Source organism: Malania oleifera, chromosome 8 (genome assembly GCF_029873635.1).
Source record: "Malania oleifera isolate guangnan ecotype guangnan chromosome 8, ASM2987363v1, whole genome shotgun sequence".
Taxonomy (NCBI): Eukaryota; Viridiplantae; Streptophyta; class Magnoliopsida; order Santalales; family Ximeniaceae; genus Malania; species Malania oleifera.
Genome location: NC_080424.1, coordinates 20,066,277 through 20,093,402, shown reverse-complemented (window position 1 = coordinate 20,093,402; position 27,126 = coordinate 20,066,277). Strand labels below are relative to the sequence as shown.

The following is a 27,126-nucleotide window of genomic DNA, read 5'->3' as shown; positions in this document are numbered from 1 at the left end:
TCAAACGGGCCAATAAATTTAGGGCTAAACTTACCCTTCCTTCCAAATCTCATAATTCCTTTTAATGGAATTATTTTCAAAAACACGTGATCTCCAACATCAAACTCCAGTTTCCTGCGGCGAGTATCAACGTAACTCTTCTGTCTGCTCTGAGCTACACTGATCTTATCTCTGATGAGCTGAACTTTATCATATGTCTGTTATACTAGCTCTAGCCCCACAACTTACCGCTCACCTAACTCATCCCAGTATAGAGGAGAACGACATCTCCTACCATATAGCGCCCCATAAGGTGTCATGCTAATGCTTGCTTGGTAGATATTATTGTATGCAAACTCTACCAACAGCATATACTGGGTCCAACTACCCCCAAAATCCAGCACGCACGCCTGCAGCATATCTTCTAATATCTGAATCACCCTCTCAGTTTGGTCATTCGTCTAAGGATAAAACGTTGTTCTGAAAGATAACTGAGACCCCAGAGCCTCCTGAAAGCTCCTCCAAAATCGTAACGTGAAACGTGGGTCTCGGTTTGACACTATAGACACTGGCACACCATAAAACAAACTATCTCTAGACTATAAATCTCTGCCAGTCTATCCATGGAGTAGTTGACTTTAATAAGAATGAAGTGAGCGGTCTTCGTCAATTTATCAATGACCACCCAAATAGCATTCTAACCATGCGGTGTTAGTGGCAAACCCGTCACAAAATCCATAGATACATGATTTCACTTCCACTCTAGGATGTGAAGTGGCTACAATTGGCCCGCCAACCTCTAGTGTTCAACCTTTACCTTTTGCCACATCAGACACTACTGTACGAACTTAGCAATTTTCCTTTTCATGTCGCTCCACCAATAAGACTCTCGTAGATCCCTATACATTTTAGTGCTTCCTAGATGAACCATGTATAAGGACCAGTGAGCCTCCTCTAAGATCATCCTCTTGATGTCCATATCTGTAGCCACGCATAACCTGGAACGAAACTTCAAGGCCCCGTCATCAGAAATACTAAATTCATCTCACTGTCCATCTTACACCCTAGCTATTAACTCTGCTAATTCTACGTCATCTCTCTAAGCTGCCTTAATCCTTTCTTGTAGAGTAGGCTGTACTACTAGGCTGGCAATAAATGTCTGAGGATCACTCTCTATCAACTCTATACCAAGTCTCTCCAGATCCATATGAATCGGATGTTGAACCTCCATTGCTACTAGTGCTAGTCCCACTGATTTCTTGCTCAGAGCATCAGCTACCACGTTTGCTTTCCCTAGGTGGTAACTAATGGTGCAGTCATAATCTTTATTAAGTTCTAACCACCATCTCTGTCTTATATTCAGCTCTTTTTGAGTGAAAAAGTACTTCAAACTTCTATGATTGGAGAATATCTCGCATCTCTCACCGTACAAGTAATGCCTCCAAATCTTTAACGCGTGCACCACTACAGCCAATTTCAGATCGTGGGTAGGGTAGTTCTTTTCTTACTCTTTCAATTATTGGGAGGCATAAGCTAATACCCTACCATGCTACATCAATACACAGTCAAGCCCTTTCAAAGACGTGTCACTGTAAATAACATAATCATCACCTCTTGACGGAATTATCAACATTGGTGCAGTGACAAGCCTTTGTTTCAATTCCTGGAAGCTCTGCTCACAATCCTCATCCTATTCAAACCTGACATTCTTTCTAGTCAACCGTATGAGAGGTCCTAATAAAGTTGAAAACCCCTTAACAAACTGACGGTAATAACCTATCAGTCCCAAGAAACTCCTAATTTCCTAAACGTTCTTTGGTCTTTCCCAATTCAACATTGTCTCAATCTTGTTGGGATCCACTGAAATACCATCCCCTGAAATAACATGCCCAGAAACAACACTTTCTCTAGCCAAAATTCACATTTACTAAACTTAGCATACAACTTATTTTCCCTAAGCGTCTGAAGTACCAACTGTAAGTGCGCCTCATGCTCCTCAAAACTCCTCAAATAGACCAATATATCATCAATGAAAACCACAACAAATTGATCTAAATACTGATGAAAGATTCTATTCATCAAATCCATGAATACAGTAGGAGCATTCGTCAGACCGAATGGCATAACTAGGAATTCATAATGTCCATACCTAGTCCTGAAGGTTGTCTTCGAGACGTCTTCTGCCTTTACTTTCACCTGAGATAGCCTGATCTGAGGTCAATCTTGGAATAGACTCACGTACCCTAAAGTTGATCAAATAAATCATCTTTACGGGATAGAGGATACCTGTTCTTGATTGTCACCTTATTAATTTTCCTGTAATCTATACACATCCTCATAGACCCGTCCTTTTTCTTTACAAATAACATTATAGCTCCCCACGGTGATACACTGGGCTGAATAAACCTTTTATTCAACAAGTCTTACAACTGATCCTTTAATTCTCCCAACTCTACTGGAGTCATTCTGTAAGGAACTTTAAAAATCAGTGCCATCCTGGGAAGTAGATCAATAGCAAAGTCTACCTCGTGGTCGGGAGGTAACCCAGGTAGATCTTCTGGAAAAATGTCTGAAAATTCCTTAACCACTAGTGTATTGCCCATCTTCAATTCATTCTCTACCACCTCTTTTACAAAAGTTATAAACCCCTGACAACCATCCAGGAGTAATCTCCTTACCTGTATGGCTGATATTGACTAAGGCGGGGATTGCACACGCGACCTTATAAACCTAAATTCTGGTCTTCCTAGAGGTTTGAATATTATTTCTTTCAAACAGCAATCTATACTGGCGTAATTAGCTATCAACCACTCCATACCAAAAATTACATCGAACCCATGCATGTCCAATACTATCAAATCAGCTAGCAAGACTTTCCCCTAAATATCAACTGGACAGCCTCGGAGTACTCTACTACACCCCATTACTGACCCTGTCGGTGTAGTTACTAACTATTCAATGTCTAACAATTGTGTTTTTGCCCCAGATAATCTAATATATCTCTTAGACATGAACGATTGTGTGGCTCCTGAATCAAACAATACAATAACTTTAAATGAAAGCATATTAATCATACATGTCACCACATCGCCGGCTGTCTCAGCATCTCCAGGCGTCAAAGCATAGACCCTCGCTGGAGCTACATTCCTCTGTTGGCCTCCATAAGGCGCCTGATAGTCTCCCCGGTACGATTTGGGAGCAGGAGTGTATCAGGTGGTGTAGGGCAATCTCGCAGCAAATGTCCCTACCTACTGCAGCGATAGTAAACGGCTCTCCCTACTTGACACTCTCCCAAGTGTCTCTTCCCACAAGTCTGACAGGCAGGAAAATTCTGCACCACCTGAAACTCACGACCTCCAGTCTCCTGCCTCTGTCCTCTGCCATAGTTTCCTCTCTCCTCCACTGACCCTGCCTAGTTCCCTACTGGAAGCCTGAAGGCGTAGATCTCTTCTAATGTCTCTGCTTCTTTGCATCCATGCGCTCGCTAACCTCAACTAACGCTGTTCTATCAACCAACTCAATAAAATCTTGTATCTTCAACACTACCACCTGTTTGTATATTCCTCGCCTCAATCCTCTTTCAAACTGTCTCGTTTTCTTTACTTCATCATGAACAATATACGGGTGAAATGGGATAACTCTATATACCGCACCGCATACTGCTGGACCGACTTCTGTCCCTACTTCAGATTCAAGAAATCTTCCACTTTAACTTCCCTGACAGTGGCTGGGAAATATTTGTCAAAGAATAATTCTTTAAATCGGTCTCATGTCATAGCTATCGGCGTCGACCTCTACTGTTCCAAAAGTCTCACAGCACTCAACCACCTCTCAGCCTCCCCTATTAGTTTATAAGTGGCGAAGAGGACCCTCTACTCCTCCGTACACTGTAATACCACCAAAACTTTCTCAATCTCCTGCATCCAATTCTCAGCGGCTGTAGGATCAACTCCTCCTGAAAATGCCAGAGGATTCATCTTGGTAAATTTCTCTATCGTGCACCCATGGCCTGTAGACAGACCTCCCTACTTTCTAGAGCTCCTAGCGATCTCAGACATAACTTGCTGAGCTACGCTACGTAATACTGCATCTGAATCAGTTCCGTCTACACTTGAGGGCCCTACACCGTCACTACCGCTCGCGTGGGCACTACCTTGTCCAGGGTCCATCCTAAAAAAACAATAAACATGGCTCAAGGACCCTATTCTTATAATTTACACATCTAACTAAAATCTCATATCATCATCTATCTTGACATTCCTATCTTAATTCAAGATTCAGTTCTACACTTTAGAAACATAACCCAATAATAGTTTACTATGATTTTTCTAAAATCATCACCCCAAGAAAAATACAGAAACCACTACGGAAGTCCTATCTCTGACCTGTAGAACAAAACCTCAAATCATTTTCCTATACTCTAGTATCGTTTTTGCTGCACTCTAGAGTCTACAAAACCTAGCAACCTAGGCTCTGATACCAAACTATAACGACCTGCCTAATTTATCCATTTTTTTTCCATATTAACATTCAATATAATAATCATGTATATTTGTATAATGTAATCAACCCGAACCCAAGGGTACCAGGGATATACCCAAAAATATAACTCTGATACCTAAGCAGCAGGAAACGTAATCACATACATATCATCCAACCAATCACAATACCTAAGTTCTATTAAACATGTTATATATACAATCATCCACCCAAAAAGGCCAAATGTACCCTAGGATCATAACCCAAAAATAAACCTGGCCCTAACTCAACAACTCACCCTTCAAACAGGGTAGCTCGGTCAGACTCTACTACCGTGGAGCTCTATCTACTCCTCTACCTGGATTCCTTGAAATGTTTATATATATCTAGGGTGAGACACCTCTTAGTAAGGGAAATAAACTAATATCACTATGTGACAACATGAGTATTTTCGTGTTATACATATAACAGTACATAAATCATACTTGATAAAACTGTCTATATCATATATGGGAAAACATAATTTATCGTAACATGGTATAAGATACTGAATTTCTATACATATAAATCATCTCACATAACTATACATGAAAAACACCATGGATGCATAGCTAGCTAGTGTCATGTCTTACCCCCACATGACTAGGTTGTGCAGCCCCAAGGTGGGACCTAGCAATGGCTGGCCGACCACGCTAGATCAACATAAGTCTGTAAGTACGATGGGTCTGCCCCTCCTGGTTCGAACACCAGAGGGACGCCTGCGCTGCCATATAATCACATCGACTGCCGATCTCCCACTACCCCTTACGGCAAGCGATAGCACTAACATATACATGATCGTGATCATATAGCTACGGTACCATACTTCGTGAAAGCCTAAACCAAGTCAACCAAGTTTTGATAACATATAATATATTTCCAAATAATGATACATGATTATTTCATAATAATATTTGTCATGTTAATATTTTCATAAAACCTTGGATAACATATCATTTATGGCCCTTACGCCGGCATAGCATATCATAAAAACCCTTGGCCCTTACGCCGGTATATCATATAAAACATCAGCCCTTACGCCGACATATCATATAAAATCCTCGGCCCTTACGCCAACATATCATACAAAATCCTTAGTTTGAAAATCCCTATATCATTTTAATATTTTCCTAAAAGTAGTAATAGCATACTTATGTTGAAAACATAATATTTCATCATCATAATTTGCATGATAAATGTTACTTATGCCACACAAAATGGGTAATACTCAAATCATAATATCTATTCTAAAATCATATTTCTGATATTATACGTGAAAACTATATTTCTAATCAACAACATAATTTTCAACATAATTCTTACATATTTACCTAAAATTAAATACTGTAAAATAATAAATATGTTTTCATAAGAAACTTGACTTAGTTTATCCCCTTACCTGACTTTGTGGGAAGCCCACAAAATACCCAAAATCACCCCCGTGTGTTCCCCAGCTCAACACCCTGAAATTGATATTTTCCCAACAAAACTTCAGTATTATCTTAACTAACATATTCTCCTCAGTCCAGAAACACCAAAAACCTAATAAAATTGAAATTAACTAACTTACCCAATTTTTAGGATGGTTCCCAAGTTAGCATGACCTACAAATCACTCCAACAAATGTGAAGAGAACCTTCCCAGGAGTGATGTGGTGGCTTTAGATCGTCAATTTGGCGAAGAACGGGGTCGGAATCAAGGAGAGAAGGTGAGGAGGAGGGCAAAAATCTAGAGAGAGAGAGAGACTCCACATGCAAAATTTCTCACCAAAAACCCTGGTTTGAACTATTTATACCCTTGGCTTCGTCGACGAGACACATCACTTCGTCGATGAGGTCAAGAAGAGAGTTCGTCGACGAACTCATAACCCTCGTCAACGAATTTCAGGCCCCAAAATAGCCCTCTCGATAACTCCTCATCAACGAGATACGTGTCCTTGTCGACGATCCCAATAAGCCACTTCGTCGCGTTCGTCAACGAGGACCTGCTGTGACCCCCTTTTAAAAATTTATTTTTTCTCTTTCCTTTATTATTTAATTGCTATAATTATTTGGATCTCTACACAAAGGCCATAGGATTTACCCCTATTTACCCCAAAACAACTTGATAAGAATGCAAGGTCTAATTTGCTAATCAAAACTTTGTACCCTTATTGCACTTGCACATCACTTGGTGGCCTCTAGAGCCCTCTGCCCCTCTCCAATGCTCAATTAGTAAGGTGTTCTTTGAGTGCAATGAATAAGTGAGTTTGAGATGAAAGAGAGGGTTGATAGTTCCCTCTATATACCTATTCACCTCATGGCTTCAATTATCCTTGATTCTTACACATGTTTCAGCATGGGGAATTGGTGCTTCTCTTACGCATATTGCCATGTGGCACATATCGATTAGCTCATCTCCAACCATGTGTTTCACAAGTTTTCATTCTCCAATTGCCACGTGTCCTTAAATTTGTGTTCCGACTAACCTAAAGCAGTAAGGACTGACCATGAATGTGATGTCCACGCACGGTTATCCCAACCCACCTTAAGCAAACCATAGTCATGTGGTTTACATGTGCTAACTTGGCTTGCACTCCTCACCATGGTCATATGGGCATCCTATGAGTCAACATGTAACTGACCTAACTTCTTGTCCCCTGGCACTTAACCCAATGACTTGGTGAACACGTGGCTAGCCTAAGTTGTTGGCCCCCAATGGTGATATTTTTGTTTTTTTTTTTTTTAGAGGATTAAAATAAAAATAGAATATATTCTCTATTAGTGAAACATCCTTATATACTACAATTATTTTTTTAGTTTAATTTTAGTTAATATTACCCTCAATCATCCTCTAAAGGATGAAATTTTTTATTTAATTTGTTTTGTAAAAATAACATTTTTATTTTTCACACTAATTATTGGATGAGTTAGGATTCAATATTTGGGTTTTGTTTCTTATGTTGCATCTTTTTTTCCCTTTTTCAATTTAATTTTTTAACAAATTTGAAATAAGTGGCTCTAGGAGGTCCTCTTTCAAAAGGAATGCATCAATACTTATAATGGCTCTTATAACTAGACCACCACCCCTTCCTTCATTTGCTTAAGCAACTAAACAACCTTTAATAGAATAATTAAGGAGAATAAAGTCTCTGTTGTGTTGTTAAGGTTATTGCCTTAACTCTTTAAAATAGTAAAGAGCTCTAAGATATGCACACACATATTTATCGTTGTAAAAATAGATGCACCTTCTACGCAACATCTATGCTTGAAAAACACAAGAATATGAGCAACTTGAGAGGTCCCCATAGCCTCTAAGGGGTCCCTTTAACACCTAATCAAATAAGGATTTCTCAAAGGAAGTTTGTAGGGAGGGGGAGTTGAGTATGAGTTTAAAGAAATGGATGGTTCCTTCTCGCAGCCTCAATCTTCCTTGATTCCATTAGACATTTGGGCACAAAGAATATACATTTGCACATAACACGACTAGTCCCAATTGTGCATATTCAAAGGCTTTCATTCTCAAATAGCCATGTGTCCTAAAGTTCGCATTCTAACTAACATAAAACTCACTAAGAACACAGTTCATTAAGTGGCCAATCAAACCTACCCTCGGTTAAGCATACCATGATCATATGTGTTGACATCGTATTTAAAGACCTATTTTGTGTTGCCAACATTTAGTGACTTGTAATAAACCAAAGTAAATAACATAATCATCATTAAGTTATCTTACTTACCACTTCATTTAAAATGGAGTTGTCACTATATTGTATTTTTCCAAAAAAAAAAAAAAAGGTAAAGTAAAGGGGAAACCTTTTTCTTTCCAAAGTTTTTATTCGGGAGTACCGTTATGAATAGGGAAGGTAGACTTTCAAATCTCTTCAATTTGAGATTTCAAAGACCTTGCACCCTAAAGCACTCATTTTGGGAATGGTTGCAACACTTACTTTATGTGGCTATGTATGCATGTTCCACTTTAAAATGAGAATTTTGAAGAAAGAGTTGAAAAATAACCCAAAGTAAAGCTTACAACATCAGGCAGTCAACCGCTTGCAGAGAGCGGTCACCCCACCTCAGCTTGTTTTTGTTTTCTTCTATTTATTGCACACTTCAAAATTATCACCCCTTTACCCCATTTGAAAAGATTTTTTTCATGGAATTCATACAAGGCCATAAACCCCATAGGAATTGCATTGCTTTAGTGTTTTAACAAATCCTCAAACAAACAAAAAGAGAAAATCAACAACAACGACAAAATCAAGCCTTAGTCCCACTAAGTGGGGTCGGCTATATGAATCATTTTCCTTCAATTTATGCAATCATAGACCAGTTCTTTTGATATATTTAAGGATATTAAATCCTTACTCACTATATCCTTCCAAGTTATTTTAGGTCTACCCCTACCCCTTCTATTGCCCCCCACAGTAACTAAGTCACTCTTCCTCACAAGTGCACTATGTGGCCTACATTGCAAGTGTCCATACCATTTAAGTCGTCCCTCCCTTATCTTATCTTCTACAGAAGCTACACATAACTTACCACGAATATGTTCATTCCTTAATTTATCTTTCAATGTTATACCACCCATCCATTTAAGCATTCTCATTTCGGCAACTTTTACTTTTTGGATATTATCTTTCAATTTTAAGGGTATTCTACGATCATAGAGCACACTTGAAGCACTTCTCCATTTTACCCAATCTGCTTTAACTCTATGCATTACATCATCTTCAATTTCTCCTTCATCTTGTATAATAGATCCAAGGTATCGAAATCTACAAGTGTTATTTATTTCTTCATCATCAAGTTTAACTTTGTCTCCAATATTACTCCTATAATTACTAAAATTACATTTCATATATTCTGTCTTATTTCTACTTATCCTAAAGTCTCTAGATTTCAAAACTTCTCTCCATAATTCTAACTCAGCCTCTACTTTGTCCCTAGTTTCACCAATTAATACAATATCATTTGCAAACAACATACAATATACATCTAACCTTGATCTTTGTTCAACTACCCTTTCCCATAATTTCATCGTATGACTCATAAGTTTAATTCCACGATAGTTATTACAATTTTGAATATCTCCTTTATTTTTGTATATAGGTATCAAGGTGCTTTTCCTCCATTCATATGGCATAGAAAGAGAAAATCAAATAAATAAAAAAACAACATGAAGTTTTTTTATTGTGGTTGGATATACCAATGAAATTTGCCTACATACCCTCCGTGGAAGGAATGAAGCCACTTGTAGTTCTAAAAACATTTTCAAAATAAGTTTTATAAAACGTATTTGATGAATGCTTTTGAAAAATCTCTTGAAAATCACTTGAAAACTCTTACAGATACTTAAAACTTTATTAAAAAAATCATTTATCTTTTGATTAGAAAATTGATCTTTCAATGAATACTCTGTAAAATAGAGATTAAAATCAATTTTAAACTTTTAGAAATCCTTTTTTCCACTCTTAAGCCACTTCATAGATGATTGCTTTGAAAAATAATTTGCCATTGCAAAAACTTGAAAACTTTATGAATTTTTTGGTGCGAGAACCACAAACCCATCTTCAAATCACATTTAGAAACTTGGAGAGCATTCAAAAGTCATATCATGGATGTATGACTAAGGAATTTTGAAATAAATATTTAAAAACTTGAAGGCTTTTTAGAAACCTTGAGTGAATTTGCTTTTTGAAGTGAAAATTTTGATTTTTTATGAAAAAAACACGAAAACCATCATCCTCAACCAACTACACTCTAATAAGTGTAGAGACTCAAAAACTTGAAGAATCCAAGAGAAAATCAAGAAAAGTGCAGAAAATAAATAAATAAATGCACTCTTGGAATTTGGTGATTGATCACTTGCAAAGAGTCGATCGATCGCCTAGCAGCCCCAGCGGCAACATTTTCAAGTGTCGGGGGTCGGTCAAGGCCATTTAATCGCTTGAGAAACAAAAACTACAATAGATGCACTTTTGATATTTTTGTTTTGCATGCTCTTTTCCTTATAGAATTGACAAAACAAACATTCTAACACCATTAAAACACAATAAACAATATGGAATGACATCAAGAACACAACCAATCTAAACAAAAACACGGAAGAAACTTCATGCATCATACATTGTAAAATTTAAGGAAATAAACACAAATTAAAAAGGAGAAATGTTAGACATTGACCTTAGGGATAATAATTACACTATAGATCAAGCAAAGACCCCTCTTTCTCAAGTAACTTTCCCAAATGCCTCAAATGAGAATGGTAGGAAATGAATTTTCCTCCTTTTTCTTTCTAAACAAACACCCTTGTGCAATCCCCTTTTCACACTCAAAATGGTCCCCTTGCCCCCACTTGGGCGTGCTCATTTCTCTCCATAAGGAGGTCCTTTATAGACTTCCAATGGAAGGTAGGGAAAACCCCTTCTAAATTTGAAATTCAAAAATAACTTTCATTAACAATCAATCATTAATTGTCAATGTTGTAGCTTGACATATGGCATCAATAGAACACATGGCAATGCCCAAGTTTTCCAGCCAATCACAAGAAAACAACTCAAATTTTCAAATTTTGTCAGAACTAATTGACCACCTAAAGGAGCTGGTCAACTACATACTAGGGCATCAAGCTAAATTTGGTGGGAAAGGAGTCGATCGACCACCCAAAGTGGTCAGTCGACCGCCTTACCTACTTTTCCTTCCTTTTTGCATTTTGTCTTTTTCTTATGTTCAACTTAACCATTGTCTTATCGGGTAAAAAAGGACTATGAACAATATGTATAGCACGTGGCTAACCTGACTTGTCCTCACCTAAATGTCTACCATGGCCACGTGGTCTTCACCTAGGCACTTGCAATGGACACATGGTTAACTTATGGTGGCCTATATTTTAATACTCACGACCATCACCTTGTTTTTCAAAATTTCAACATTTATACAAGAAAGTTGAAAAACAACATTCTATTATTTTCTTAGTTGTCAACAAAAAAATGCAACAAAAATAATAAAGTGACATTTTCATAATTCTTTAGAAAATTAAAATAAAATAACAAATATTTTGCATAATTGAGCAAGCGCTAACATTTTTAAAGAATCAAAACTCGCATTTTGGGCATACCCTTGTTTACCTTACGTCTGAGGAATTATCTCATTTGTGAACTCAAAAATGGAACCTTCAATTTGTATACATTGGACACAATATTGCACTAAATTTTTCTAAATTTATACAAATCCAAATTCAAAAGATGAAATCCACACTTCCAAACATAACCCAAGAGTATAAATCATGCATTTCAATGTAGGTAAATTTGAAGAAAACACAATACAACAACAAAGTCAAACCTTAAGTCCCACTATGTAGGAAGCACTATATGAATCTTTTTCCATTAATTTATGCGATCATGAAATCATTTCTTTTGACAAATTCGGACCAATTAAATTCTCACAATCTCATTCCAAGTTATTTTAAATCTACCTCTACCCTTTCTACTGTCCCCCATAATAACTAACTCACTCTTCCTAACTGGCGCACTATATGAATTTTACGTTGCAAGTCCAAATTTGAGATTTAAAATTCATGCCCCCTAGTTTATTAAGTTTATTCAAACACTCAAAAGTCCAAATCCGAAATCTAAAATTCATGCTCCCCTAGTTGATTGCCAACTAATACTGAAATGTTACATGACCTGAAATGTTACATGACAAGAGTCATCCAGAGAGCCATGGAAATGCTATAATTCATGATCCAATGGATTTTTTTTCCCCCCTTTTTGGGTCAAAACAATGCAGTCTTAACTGATTTACGCAGCCCAACATTTACCTGGCTCTTTGTCCAACTCAAAAAGATCCCACTGGGCATTGTTTATTTAAAGTTTGTAGAGATTATACGTTAACAAGAATGGAGTATCCAAGCCCCGCATGATCCAGAAGAAGTGCACAATGATTTGAAGTCATAAACCAAAAGGATGCCTCGCTACAATCCCCATCCTCATAGGCAAATACTCCCACACAAAATAAAAAGCCATCCAAGGGATGTTTAAGTCTCACTATTAAAAAGAGTAGTTCCCATCCTGTTGAAAAATTTAAACACAAAGATTCGATGTATGGGATCCACTTTTCTTATTGAGCTTATTTGATTCTTCCAACCATTTGACGAAGTTCAATAAAATAACCGAGTCATTGTGTGCATCTCTCTCCGACAACCATTCCTCTTGAAGATGAACATCAATGTCCCTGTGTTATTGGTGTGATCCAAAGACATCAAGAACCAGCGATACCACATGAGCACACTTTACAACAGTAATTCAAATTAAATCAATTTTTTGTTACACGAGACTAAAGGAAATTATTACCTCCTCAAGGCTAGAACTTCGTAGTTTCTCCTAAGGAAATCAGCATGCATTGTTAAAGCATCTTGTGCATATGGTCTGCCAACTGTTCTTACTGCTGCAGCACCTAGTAAATTTTCCAGCGAACCATGCCTCTTTAAGAGCTTTACAGCAGTTTTCCGACCAAAACCAGGAACCACTTGTTGAATCCCAGGAACCCCATCAACTTCATCTCCAATGATGCTTCCTTCAACATAAGCTTCATTTAGAAAGGTCAATAGAAACACAGTGCACACTGAAACCAGTAGGTTCATCAATCTAGTTGAGCTAATAAGCAACATTCTACTTATTTTTTAAATCAGATCTTTTCCCTATGCAGAATCCCAAGCATTTGAATATTTTAAAGCAAACACTACTATTGAATGGAAATTTTTATGGAGTACTAATATTAATGAAGCCTCTGTTCAGATCCTTCCTCGCATAGAAATTTTTTCTTTGAAGGAAATGGTTTTTCATTCTTTTGGTAGCCACAAAGCCGTTTTCCAGGTTGCATAAGCATGTCTGAAAACCTCAAGTGCTAATAATGGGGATCAAAAATTGTTTTAACCACTTGATCTAACCCCATTGGTGTACACGGGTAAATTATTAAATTATGAAAAAATAAAAATAAAAATCAGCAAACATCCACACAATAATGGATCACTATTTTTTTGCCCACTACTATGGCAAATAAATGGCAATCACAATCATTTATCAACATTATTTGGTCTTCCTACGGAATACTAAGTCCAATCCCGCACTTAGTCACCCTGCAAGCTCCAGGCACAGGAAAATCCTTCAATTTCTTTCTTTAGCGATATTCAAACAAAAGCAAGCGTGGAAACTTTCCAAAGGACCAGCCTTCACCAACTCATGTTACTCTGCATGTAGTATGGGCCACACAGAGTAGCCTAGCAACCAAACTTGCCCCTTCACTTTCCATTTCATTAGGTTACCTCGCACAAATGTTCAATATAACACTTGATAAAATGGCAAATAACATAAGAAAATTAAGTAATCTCCATACTTCTTATGAGGCTTTTATTTGACCAATCAACCCAAGATCCCAACCTTAACGAATCCTAAGCTTCCATCACAAAACTAGGAAGCATGGACCAACACAGGACACAGATACAGCACAATACCAACACAGCACACAGCAATTTTAAAAAGAAAGACACAACACAGTAAGGATACATTAATTAATATAAAAAATATATATATATATATATATTATAAATTAGGCATGTTTTTCCTTTTAGATAATGGATATTGAGGTAATTTTAATTTTTTTTTTTTTTTTTAATATGAAAGATAGGCATCATGCATGCATGTTATCAATTGCACATTTTACAAATTATAGTCATACAATCATCAACTACATTCATATTAGAGAATATTAATCCAACAAAATAACAAGGGCATGGCTGATGGTAGGTGATGGGAATGACTCATTAAAATATTTATTTAAAACAAAAAGAGAAAAAACATTAACAGAGAGTAGCAAACTGGCTTTAGAGGGGAAGGGGGGAGAAAAGAGGGAGAAGAAAGTGGCTGGAAGCCCGGAAAATGGACTCAAAAGTTGCGACCACTAGGCTCCAAGCTCAAATTAGAGAAGCAAGGAAGCCATTGATTTTCCTTTCTCAAGTTGTGAGTCCTTTGGCCGTCCTAGTTCTGAAGGTTGGCATGGTGGCACTAGGGCTAAAAAGTCCAAACACTCCAATGTTGAAGAACCTCTTAGCTGTTAGTGTCTTGGCTTCTTAATAAACTTTTTTGGATTTTGTTAAAGGGGACAACAAAACGCAGCATTTCATTGCAAGAAGTGTTCCAGACGTGTCCTCGCCATGTTGTGCCTTGTCAGACAATGTTTAGTCCTACTAATCCCACCTATTCTACCGATGCTACTGTGGTCCTACTACGATCTTACCAATTTGCGATTCTAGGTAGGATCAGGATTGTTTTAGTAAAGTAGGATTGTAGGATTGCGCATAATGATTCTAAGATCTAAATCACGATTTTTTAACAACCATGGACACGTGTTGAGGTGTGTCGGGTAGGTGTTCATATCCAACGTGTTAGATGCCAACACTTCAAGCTCCAAGACGTGTCGGTGCTTCCTAGGCCCAAAACTAGCCAAATGATATTTTGAATCAAAACAATCAAAGCCGAACATACCATGCCACAAAGCTTGAGTTGGCTCAAGGTTGCACCATGCAAGTTGCATCCCTACAGGAAAGGTTAAAAATAGAAACCCACAAAAACTACGAAGAATTTTCATTGAAAGGACAACTACAAATGTAATATTATATTACAATAACGCAAGAGTACTTGGAAGTTCCACCAAACGTAACAATTGATTGCATAATCAAACACATACAAGATCCATAAGTCCTCAAGAATCCTTGTCCTTAGTTTTGTTCACATAATTAATCCATTGTCAAGATCTTCCAACCATCACATATAATTTAGCATCCAAGACTTCCATTGGCCCTTGGATCAAACATATAGAACATATGTTGGCCTTTAATCATGATCTCTTAGACTTCTATGGCAAAGTGAACAAATGCAAACCTTTTTTCTGTGAATTCCTTGGTGTTCCTCAAGTCCTAAGTGTCTTTGAAATCAAACACATAGGAACTTAGGTCCTCCACATCCCGCCTACATAATCATTGATCAAACAAAGAATTACAAATTACCAATAGAAGAAAATCTCTAAAGTGGATCATTTTCTTCCGATTATTCCCCCTTATATTATTGAGTTAGCAAAAAAGGGATCTCAACCTTTTAATCGAAGCAATGTCCCCTCAACACTAGCTATGGGAGCAATGAGCCATTTTGGCCCCAAAAAAATATCGGAAATTGTACATGCACTTCAAGTTGCCAAGGTAGGTTAATTCGTTAAAGAATAAAATTGTTTTTTAATAAAAATTAAAATCCAAGAAAATGATGGACAATTTTGGTCTAAGTCAGTGTTGCTAACTGGCTAGTTGGAACGATAAAGTGTGTCATGTCTCTTTCCCTTCTCTATCTTCTTTCAACAAAGTAGGCTCAAGTCAAAATTTTTTGCTTGTTACAAGCTAGGCTTTGGGACTACACTTAGTTGCTTTCCCTGTATTCTTTAGAAGGCAAATAAGCTGAAGAGCCATATTCTGTTCTAGTATAGGGTGAGTGGCAGAACAGTTTAAATTGCTATATTGACGGAGGGGAGGGGGGAGAATTTTCGGCCTGAAGAGAGAGCATTGATTTGGGTTGAGTGAATTGAACTGGTTTTTGTAGTGGACATGCAATTTTTTATATTTTAAAAGATTGGCAGCCATATCGGTCCAGCTAGTATTATTAAGGGGGATACTACTTGAGTTACAAGATATGGTCCTTCACAAAAAGCCAATAAAATTAGGGCTGTGTCTAGGAACATGGAATTCAGGCCTTGGATTTAGATTTTTGTGTATTTGAATAAAACTCAATACAATTTTGTACTTCATTTTGTTCATATCCATAAAAATCCAAATCCAAGGTCCAATATCCAAGCTCCAAAGCATAGAGTATAAGGAAATTTATCATCAAAGGACATTTTCTTTCACTTCCTGTGCTACATCTAGGAGGTTCAAATTCCCCTTTAAGGCCAGCATAGTTGATATCTTGGTCATAGTACTGGATCCTCATAGAAGTGACCGCAACTTGTACGAGAAATTTGTTACTATACCAATGGCCAAGCTAAATTGGGGTTTCTTTGGAAATGCGGCTTGTCATTCAGTAGGACCAATCATATGCCAATCTCCCAATGCAATCTTTATTAGCCTCTCTTATGCCTAGAGGACGACTTGCTACCTCTGCTTGCCTTAGACATATGTTCAATTTTGCGTGGAATTTTTTTAAACAAGAGCAGTTAAACTAGCAAGTGGGAACCTACACGATGCCAACATCACACAAAGTTTTCACAAGCCTTCCCTAACATGCTCGCCAATGCTTCTACCTCCATCCACTTTGTTTTCCATGCAATGACCAAATACTTCCCTACCTAGTCGAATGCTTGAACTAGATCAACCCCCATTTTGAAAAGGGCCATAGGGATCCACTAGCTCATAGGTTGGTTGCCAGGAATCAAACACACCAGCATGCATCACACCTTTATCAGGGTGGGTCAATAATACCCACTTTATGGACTAGAGTTCTAGCCCATGGTGACCACCGCATAAACCCTCATAGACTTCTTTGAACACATAATTAGCTTCCCCTGGGGTCAAACACTTGAGGCGGGGTAAGGTATAAGAACTTCGATAGTTCATCCCCACTCAAGATGCAGTGAACTGCCAACCCAACTATCCTTCTTGCCTCAGTCTTGTCAATAGCAGCATTCCATCCCTTAAGTAAATGTGGCTTGGATCAATCTAGGTGAGTTCTGATGACCTAATCACTACCACTACTACTTCTTTCTCCTCAATACTCTTGTGAGCCCATCTCTCAATGGTGAGCATCCTTCAACTTCAGCTATTAGGGTGGCTGCCAATTTGGACAACACATTCACCTAGACATTCTACTCTAGAGGGATAGTTTGGGTTGTTTCCTTTAGAGTCACAACTAAGTACCCCTTCATGGTGGGATCTTTGGCCTCAAATCCCTCACGGAACTTATTCGCTACCAATTTGGAATCACTAAAGGCTTTTACATCCTCAACCCCAAGTTCCCAAGCTAGACGTAGCCCGAATATAGTTCAGTAGTACAACAAGAATGACCCCTACTCCTCCCAAGCTAGCAGCGGAGGCTTTATCCACAAAGTTTCCAGATGCGATACTGCTCCACGTCATTAGAGTCTAGGATGGTACACTCTACAATAAAATTCGCCAAAACCTAAGCTTTGATGGTCAGGCATGATTGATACTTGACGTCAAACTGTCTCAATTCCACGACTTGCGGTACAGGCCTCTCGAACACCTCAAACTCCTAAAGTAACTACCTAATCAGTCAGGACAACCACCAAGTGAGCCTAAAAGTAGGGCCTAAGCTTCAAGAAGCAATAATTAATGCAGAAGCCAATTTTTCATCTTTAGATGGTTCGACTCTAGCCCCTTCGAAAGATGGTTGACATAGTACACATGCCTTTGTTCTTGGGCATCATCACGAGAAGGATGGCATTGACTCCATAAAGTAAGGCCCTCAAGTAAAGTAGAAGGACCTTCATGTCCTTAGAGCGAGAGAACACCAAAGGCGGTCCCAGAAATCTCTTCAACTCTTTAAATGCCTAATAACAGTGCTTTTAAATTTATCATAACACAGCTCAGTCCACTAGAAGTTAGGCACTTTACACAACACTAATATGAAAGAACGACACTTGTTGACAACCCGGGAGATGAACCTCCCCAAGGTTGCAACTCTTCTTGTTAGCTTCTGCAACTCAATAATATTTCGAGGCATCTTCATATCCAATAACATCTGTATCTTCTCAAAATTGGCCTCCATTCGCCAATAACTAACTAGGAAGCCAAGGAACTTCCCCAAGGAGACCCCACAGACACATTTGGCTAGGTTTAGATTTAGCCTATGCCTTAACGCTTTTGAAGGATCTTATGCATGTTCTTCTAGGCTCTTTTATAGCAAATTATCTACATAGGCCTCCATGCAACGCCCAATTTGATCTTTGAAAATATGGGACGCCAATCTCTAAAATGTAGCCCCAAGCCAAAAAATATCACAACATACCATTAAGTTCTCTTCTCAATGATGAAAGATGCTTTCTCTTCACCTTCAAATGCCATTCATATTTGATTATACCCAAAATAAGCATCCATAAAGGTGAAAAGGGTGTATCCCGCAATTGCATCCACATCAATATTTGGTAATGGAAAACAATATTTAGAACTACTGAGGTCAGTGAAATTGATGCACATATGCCACTTTTTTTTGTCCGCCTTCTTCACCAAAATGGTGTTGGACAGAGTAATTGACTCCCAACATCAGCCCAACACTTAGTAGCTTCTGCACTTTTGCAATTGCCTTGTTCCTCGTCATGGAAAACATTCATTTCTTTTGTTTCATCAACTTATAATTTGGATCTATGCCTAGACAATGGTTAATCACTACAAGGTCACGATGCATCTCATTCAGAGATGATGCAAAAAAATCCACATTATCTCACAAGAAACTAACTAGCTGCTTCCACGCCTCTGGCCAGGATGTGCTTATCGGCACCATCCTCCAAGATCTAGCTCATCCAAAGAACCTCCTTCACCTCCTTGGCAGGCTAGAGTGTGCTACTCAAGCTAACTTGGAGCTCTTCCACTGTCATTTTGTCGCAAAGCTTGCCTTCCCTTTCAGCGCGGTGAAGTAATGCGATGGGCCATTTCTCAATCTCCCTTAAGTTCTAATCCCATTTGGGGGTCAAAAATTTATCGTCAAATGGTAGGTTGAAAAAATGGCCTTCACCAAGTTAAGGGATGCAAGATCACGTTTTATGTGGATGGCATCTTCACACCTAGGAAATCCACCATGATGGTTGTTGTGATATGTGACTCACATACTGAGTGGAAAGCATGCACAAAGGGAAAACATAAAGGAAATCAAGTAACAGCAGGGGAAATCGTCAATGGTAACTCTCTAACCGTCGACGGTTCGGAGCAATGTCTGAGAGATTTTACTCTCTACGTGAAACCGTCGACGGTTTGGCTCGAGAAACCCAACGCATAGATCAAATTTTGAATAAGGGACGTTAAGTTGGTTGGAGTTTGGAGGGAAAACCTTCAGGAACTTTATATATATGTTGATTGTGATATATTTGCAATGGTTGATGCATTGTTCATGTCCATTGGACAAAGAAGATAGTGAAATTGTTGTCGTTTGCTCCCGTGGATGTAGGCATTGCCGAACCACGTAATTCCTTGCATATTTGTCGTTATTGCTTTCATATAATTGTTGTCGATTGTTTCTATATGGTTTACCATTGAGTGATGCATTTGAATGATCATATATTCCGCTGTGCAATTCGTTTTTCACAACAAATTGGTATCAGAGCATTGTTGTAATGGCCTCTGGAACTTCATTTGCAAAATTTGACGTAGTCAAGTTTGATGGAACCGGAAATTTTGATTTCTGGCAGAGAAGGGTGAAGGATCTATTAGTGCAGCAATGAATGGTGAAGGCCTTATACGGCGTTCAACCGGAAAACATGGATGAAGCAAGTTGGAATAAATTGGAGGCAAAGGCAGTGTCAACCATCCGACTTTGTTTGGCTGATGATGTGCTATATCACATCATGGATGAGGATTCTCCGGCAGCAGTTTGGCAAAAATGAAAAGCCAGTATATGTCTAAGTCTTTATTGACAAATTGTTTCTTAAGCAAAGATTGTATTGACTTAAGATGGTGGAGGGTTCAAATTTGAACCAACACATCAACACATTCAATCAGATTGTAAGTGATTTGATGCTTGTTGATGTGAAGTTCAAGGAGGAAGACAATGTGCTGATGCTATTGAATTCCCTACCTACGTCTCACACGTATGAGAATTTGGTTATTACTCTAACATGGGGCAAAGAAAGCCTGGGTTTGGAAGAGGTAACAAGCGCATTGCTCGGTTTCCATCAAATAAAAACAGCCAGCGATGAAATTTCACATGGTAAAGGGCTTGTAGTGAAGAGTAACCATGAACGTGGGAGAGGAAAATTCAGGAATGGATCGAGTGGTAATAAGTCTCGGTTGCAGTTCGAGAAGAAGGACATAAGGTGTTTTAAGTGCGGGAAAATTGGGCACATAAGACCGAAATGTCCGGAGTGGAAAAAAAGGAATGTTGAAAATCAAGAGGGCTCATCAAAATCTGCAAATACAGTGGAAAAAGACCCGAAAAGCAGTGATGGTGATATGCTATTTATTTTATCGAGTTCAGAATGCCTCAAGGATTCCTGGATCCTAGATACCGGATGTTCTTATCACATGACACCAAATAAAAATTGGTTCAGCACCTACAGGTTAGTTAATTATGGTTATGTTCTAATGGGAAATGATATTGTATGCAAAATAATTGGAATAGGAAATGTCAGAATTACGATGCATGATGGTGTTGTCAGAAATTTATGTGATGTAAGGCATGTACCAGATCTGAGGAAGAATGTGATTTCATTTGGTACTTTAGATTGTAACGAGTATAGTTAGAAGTATGAAAGTGGGATAATGAAAGTGTGTGAAGGCGACTTAATGGTGATGAAAGGATAAAAGGTAGCAAGAAATATCTATGCACTGCAGGGTATCACAGTTGTAGGTTGTGTGGCACATGCGGTTAGGGCATATGGGTGACTACATGTATTCAGACGTTTAGGGACCGGTGAGGATAGCATCACGGGAAGGACATATGTATTTCGTGGGTCTATCACGAAGGGTCTTGGTGTATCTCATGCGGCACAAGTCAGAGGTGTAAGCTAGGTTTAACTTGTGGCTGAGGTGGAAAACCAGACTGGGAGAGAGATCCGCAAGTCAGTCATTGGTATTGAGCACGTTGGTTCAATTCAAGGAGTTTTGTAAGCAAGTCAAGTTGTATGCGAGCCTTGCAGGAAACTTCTTGGTGAAGTCAGTGAGTATGGCGCGTTTCTCGTTTAACCAAGCGCCAAAGGTATCACTAGATGGGAGAGTTGCAGGAGAATTGTGGGCAAGTTTTGCGATGGACTACTCTAGCTTGAGTGGATGTCCACAGGTGCACATTTCTAGTGAGTTGAGATCTAGGCTTGGTGTAATGTCCGGATAGTACATCTTTCTAGGGTATAGGAAAGGTGGGTTCAAGTTGGGTGATCCAATGACAAATAAGGTAGTGATCAGTGGAGACATGATTTTTGGTGTAAAAATCATGGTGCAGCGTACTTAGATAAAAGAAGAGAAACAGATGTCAGAAAACTGCAGCAGCAGCAATGAACATGTGATGCAAGTGGAGTTACAGACTCAGGACAGAGATGACATGATTCATATTGCAAGGAGTTTTAACTCGAGAGACCAGCAAGAAAATAAGGGGTCCAGATGCACTATCAGGCCACCACTCAGGTATAAATTTGATGTTCTGGTATTTTATGCATTCATTACTACTAGTCGCAAGGTTCCTACTATTTTTCAAGTTGCAATACACAGCAAAGGGAAAAATAGATAGATGAGCGTTATGGTGGAGGAGATAGAGTTATTGCATAATAATCAAATGTGGGAGTTGGTGGAGTTTCCAGTGGGGAAGAGGGTGATAGGATGCAAAGGGGTGATGTTTCCATTGTTTGTGGATGACATATTATTTGCTGGGAAGACTTTGACTGAAGCTAATCAGTTGGGAACTCTGTTGAAAAGTTTTGACATGAAGATTTTGGGTATGGCCAAGAAGAGTCTTGCTTTGAATATATGCATGGACAGAGCTACAAGGAGATTGGTGTTATCTCAAGGTGGCTTTGTGGACAAACCTACAAGAAGATTTTGTTTGTCGTCTTAGGGTGGTTTTGTGGAGAATCAATGTAATTTGTCTACTGCTTGGTACCCAAGGACAAATGGTGATGTCCTGGATATTTCAAAGGTCCCCTATGCTGGTGCAATGGGGCGTTTCGGCAGGCAACAAAGTGGTCCGTCAGTTGTGAGATTTGTTGTTGCAAACTATGCAGGGGGCTTTGATACAGAAGGTTTACAACAGGGTTTATGTTTACTGTTGTGGGAATGCCTACTTGTTGGAAGTCCAAGGTATAGTCTCCTGGTATAACATCTACAACTGAATCGGGATTCATGGCAGAAATCGAAGCTGCCACAAGCAAGTTCAAGTCTTGCTTGGACTTGGTTTGTGTCTCTAGTTGCTAAAAGGGAGATGGTCCCAACCTAATGTCCCAAGGTCAAGGTGGAGCAACGGGCTTATGTTTTCAGTTTCACCTAAGGGGCGTATGTTCGTCAAGGTGAAGATTGTTGTGATTTGTAGCTCACATACTGAGTGGAAAGCATGCATAAAGGGAAAACATAAAGGAAATCAAGTAGCAGCAGGGGAAACCGTCGACGGTATCTCTCTAACCGTCGATAGTTTGGAGCAGTGTCTAAGATATTTTACTCTTTACCTGAAACCGTCAACAGTTTGGCTCGGGAAACCTAGCGCAAATTTCAAATTTTGAATAAGGGACGTTAAGTTGGTTGGGGTTTCGAGGGAAAACCTTCAAGAACTTTATACATACGTTGATTGTGAAGTATTTGTAATGGTTGATGCATTGTTCATGTCCTTTAGACAAAGAAGATAGTGAAATTGTTGCCATTTGCTCCCGTTGCCGAACCACGTAATTCCTTGTGTATTTGTTATTATTGCTTTCATATAATTGTTGTGGATAATTTCTGTATAGTTTACCATTGAATGCTGTGTTTGTATGATCATATATTCCACTGTGCAATTCATTTTTCACAACAGTGGTTGTATTTAAGTGATCGTTAAGGAGAGGCAGAAGTCAATGGTCCCTTGGTGCTACACAGATTTCCCACCATAACCTACAAGCAGTGTTTTGCGCTGACTTTAGGCAGTCTAGTGCATTTTTATTTGCTGCAATGTCTCCCAATATAATGTCTATGAGCTGCTGCTGTCGATGAGCGTGATTTTAAATAACATAACAATTGTGGTTGTAACAGTTGCAGCCATCATAGATGTTACACAATGGATAACAAACACCACATTCATGAATTCATATTTTTGCATTAGCAAACTTGTCAAAAACATAGATTAACATGCTTTGATCCCAAAATCGTATATACAAATGCTTTAAATGATTATTGGCGAGAAGAAGTATATATTCGCTACTTATAAGTGAAGTTTAAACTAAGAAATCATAAATATAAAGAAATAAAAAAATAAAAAGAAATTAAAAATATAGAATGTCATCTTTTGTGCTTTTTTAGTCTTTAATGGAGTTTTTTCTACCCAAAAATAAAATATAGAATATTCATTTTTTTTTCATTGTTAGGTTAAAAATATACAAACAAGAGAATAAGGCATCTAATTAACAAAATCTAGGAAGATCCACATAAAAATAAAGAAGAAAAACAATAGAATATTCATATGTTAAACAAGAACAAAAATGCGTAGCAATAGAACATATTTTTGTCTCCGAGTTAGGTGTGAGAGAAACACAAATAATTGAATAAATAAATTATTTACGACATGAACATATGTAATTTAATGAGAAAAGTTTGGGTTTATCTAAATGCTAGTTAATAATGTCAAGGAAAATAAACCCAAAATGATTTTGTTTAATAAAAAATTAGTAACTAAAATAAACCAACTTAAAATTGAGTTTGTAAGTTCAATAAAGGGGAAATAGAGGAAAAAATGCACAAAACAAGACTCAAAAACCTATTCTAATCATTCACAACTAGTCTGACATTGCAAGAGCCTGTAACAGCCCATAATGATATGCAATGGCACAGCTCGAAACTATCTGTTCATTAAGGTCATGAACCAGAGGACATCGAAGATATCGGCCTATAACAAACTATAGTCCCAAAAGCCACCAATACTATTACATAATGGCAATTCTGCATCAATTTTAAAAGTATGCGAATGATGACTGTCTTCACATCATAATTGGTAATAATTGTTTTCACCAAAAACGCATCATCCTAAGGTTTATATGGATCCTTAAGATCCCGTTTAGAGAAAGCGATGACTATCCCAATGGGCTAGCTCTTGATTTGATCCTCTTACTATCCACATGGTGCAGGATCACAAGCTAACACCTTCTGAAAGCAACTTGAATTTCCTCCTTCGGTCCCCCCGGTCACCTAATCTTCAACTCACGAGGTGGTTCAGCCCTCAGCGAAGAATGTAAGCATCCCATCCCACACAAGGGCTTTGATAACATTTCAAAGGTGATAGCAATGCTCGGTGTGATGACCACAACAATAATGGAAATAATAGTAACAATCAGAAAACTTCCACAGTGCTCCAGACCTGGGGCCCCTAGCAAACTCAAGGGTTATCTCGAATTTGCTTAAGGAATTGCCTCGAGAGGTATTGAGTGGAGTGAAGTGTTAATTTTGGTCTGAATGCCCTTTCCATCAGGTTTGCTTTCATTATATATAGAAGAAATTTACATAGTTGTTGCCTAATTTTCAGCACATAGCACCTAAATGCTGCCAGATTTTTAGCATTATTTACAGCCTAATTTTCTATTATATACAATCTAAATATAAACTAAAATATTTCAACTAAATTATTTACAGCCTAATTATCCTAAATTATCTTCGTAACATCCCCCCTCAAATTGATGTTGGTAGATCAAGAAGCATCAAATTGTCAACCAAGAACTGATGCCGGTGCCGAGAAAGAGCTTCAGTGAATATGTCTACAGTTTGACGTTCGGTGGAAATGAGAGGAAGAGTAATCACTTGTTTGTCAAAGGATTCAAGTATGGAATGGCAATCGACTTCAATATGTTTCATATGCTCATGGAAGACAGGATTAGCGGCAATCTGAATAGAACTAATATTATCAGCATGAAGAGGAGTGGAATGAAGCTGAGAAAAACCAAGTTCACCCAATAACCCACAAAGCCATGTGATCTCAAAGCATGCGGAAGACATAGCACAATACTCAAACTCAGTGGAAGACTTGGAAACTCTATCTTGCTTCTTACTCTTCCAAGAAATGAGTGCATTGCCTAAGAACATGCAACAGCTAGTAACAGAGCGACAAGTATCCACACATCTGACCCAATCAACATCACTATACCCCACCAACTGTAAGGAAGATTCCTTAAGGAAAGAACAACCCGCGTGTAGAGGTACCCTTCAAATATCGGATAATGCAGCGAACGGCGGCTAAATGAAGATGTTAGGGAACCTGCGTAAATTGACTGACTTGCTACACAGCAAAAGAAATATCAGAACGAGTAATCATTTAGTTCAAACTCCCAACAAGCTGCCGATACAAGGATGGATCTTATAGAAGCTCGCCTTCCTCCTGACGAAGCTTAAGATTTACCTCCAAGGGAGTAAGAATAGAGTTACCCAATTGAGACCAGCCAATGAAATCACTTTCTGCGCGTATTTGTGTCGGTGTAACAACATACCAGTCGGAGTAAGCTACACCTCAAGGCCAAGAAAGTACTACAAGGAACCAAGATCTTTCACGTGAAAATAGGCCTTGAGATGTTGTTGTAATTGCTTAATTAACTCAGTATTAAAGGCAGTAATCACAATGTCATCAACATATACCAGAAGCAATACAATTCCTCCAGAAGTCTTGCAAAGAAAAAGAGAGGAATCAAACTAACTCTTGAGTAAAATGAAAAGCAAGCAGGGTAGAGCGAAATTTATCAAACCATGCACGCGGAGCCTATTTCACTCCATACAAGGATCGGTGTAGCCGACAAACCTTTGAGGAAGGTGTAGCAAACATGCCAGGAGGTGGAGACATAGATTTCATCCTTCAAATTCCCATGTAGAAAAGCATTCTTCACATCCATCTGCCAAAGAGACCACCCCTGCGACGCAGCAAGTACAAAATAGTCTGCATAGTAGTCATTTTGGCAACAGGTGCAAAGATCTCTTCATAATCAATACCATACTTCAAACCGAAACTTGATTAGTACACCCATTTACAACCAATAGGTTTGACACCAGAGGGACAAGTCACAAGATCCCAAGTGTGATTATCTTGAAGATATTGGATTTCTTCTTACATGACCTGCTGCCAACATGCTTGGGTGGCTGCCTAGGTATATAAGTGAGGAATAGAAACAGTGTCGAGAGTGGCAGTAAGCGAGGTATAAGGAAAACCATACCTATCCGGTGGATGTGTAACCCACGTGGAGCGCCAAGGAACCGCAGAATCATATGATGGACAGTGTCTGGAAGGGGCGTTAAAGAAGGTGGAGGACGTCGATGATACACCACACCTAGTTTAAATCGCTCAATAGAAGAAGACACATCATCAAAAGCGGGAAGAAAAGTAATAGGAGTATCAAAAATAGCCTGAGACTGAAAGAAATATTGATTTTCGAAGAAAATCACATTCCAGGAGATTCGGAATTTGTTTGCATGAGCATCATAACAAACAAATCCTTCCTGAGTAGGACTATATTCCATAAAGGCACACATGATAGACTGGGCAGCAAGCTTGTGACGTTCAACAGGTGGTAGATGAACAAAACAAACACACCCAAAAGCATGAAGGAATTGATACTCAGGAGATAGGCCAAATAATTGAAAATAGGGAGAATCATAATTTAGAGTGGCAGTAAGCAAACGATTGATCAAATAGACAGCAGTAGATAAAGCTTCTACACAAAACTTAGAAGGTACAGAAGA

The 27,126-nt window shown here is 38.5% G+C and overlaps 1 protein-coding gene across 4 annotated transcripts in view; it reads right to left on the bottom strand.

Annotated features, from left to right (window-relative positions):
- Window positions 1-12,304: 12,304 nt before the first annotated feature.
- Window positions 12,305-27,126, bottom strand: part of LOC131161509 (uncharacterized) — a 30,127-nt gene continuing 15,305 nt past the window's right edge. For 2 of the 4 annotated variants that reach the window (XM_058117321.1, XM_058117323.1), the window contains exons 4-5: window positions 12,830-13,052; window positions 12,305-12,710 (exon numbers count right to left, since the gene is read on the bottom strand). In XM_058117321.1, coding sequence (XP_057973304.1) covers window positions 12,560-12,710; window positions 12,830-13,052 — 374 coding nt within the window. In that variant the 3' untranslated portion in view covers window positions 12,305-12,559. Of the gene's footprint in view, window positions 12,711-12,829; window positions 13,065-27,126 lie in introns of all 4 variants that reach the window. The other 2 variants (XM_058117322.1, XM_058117320.1) reach the window with 1 other exon arrangement.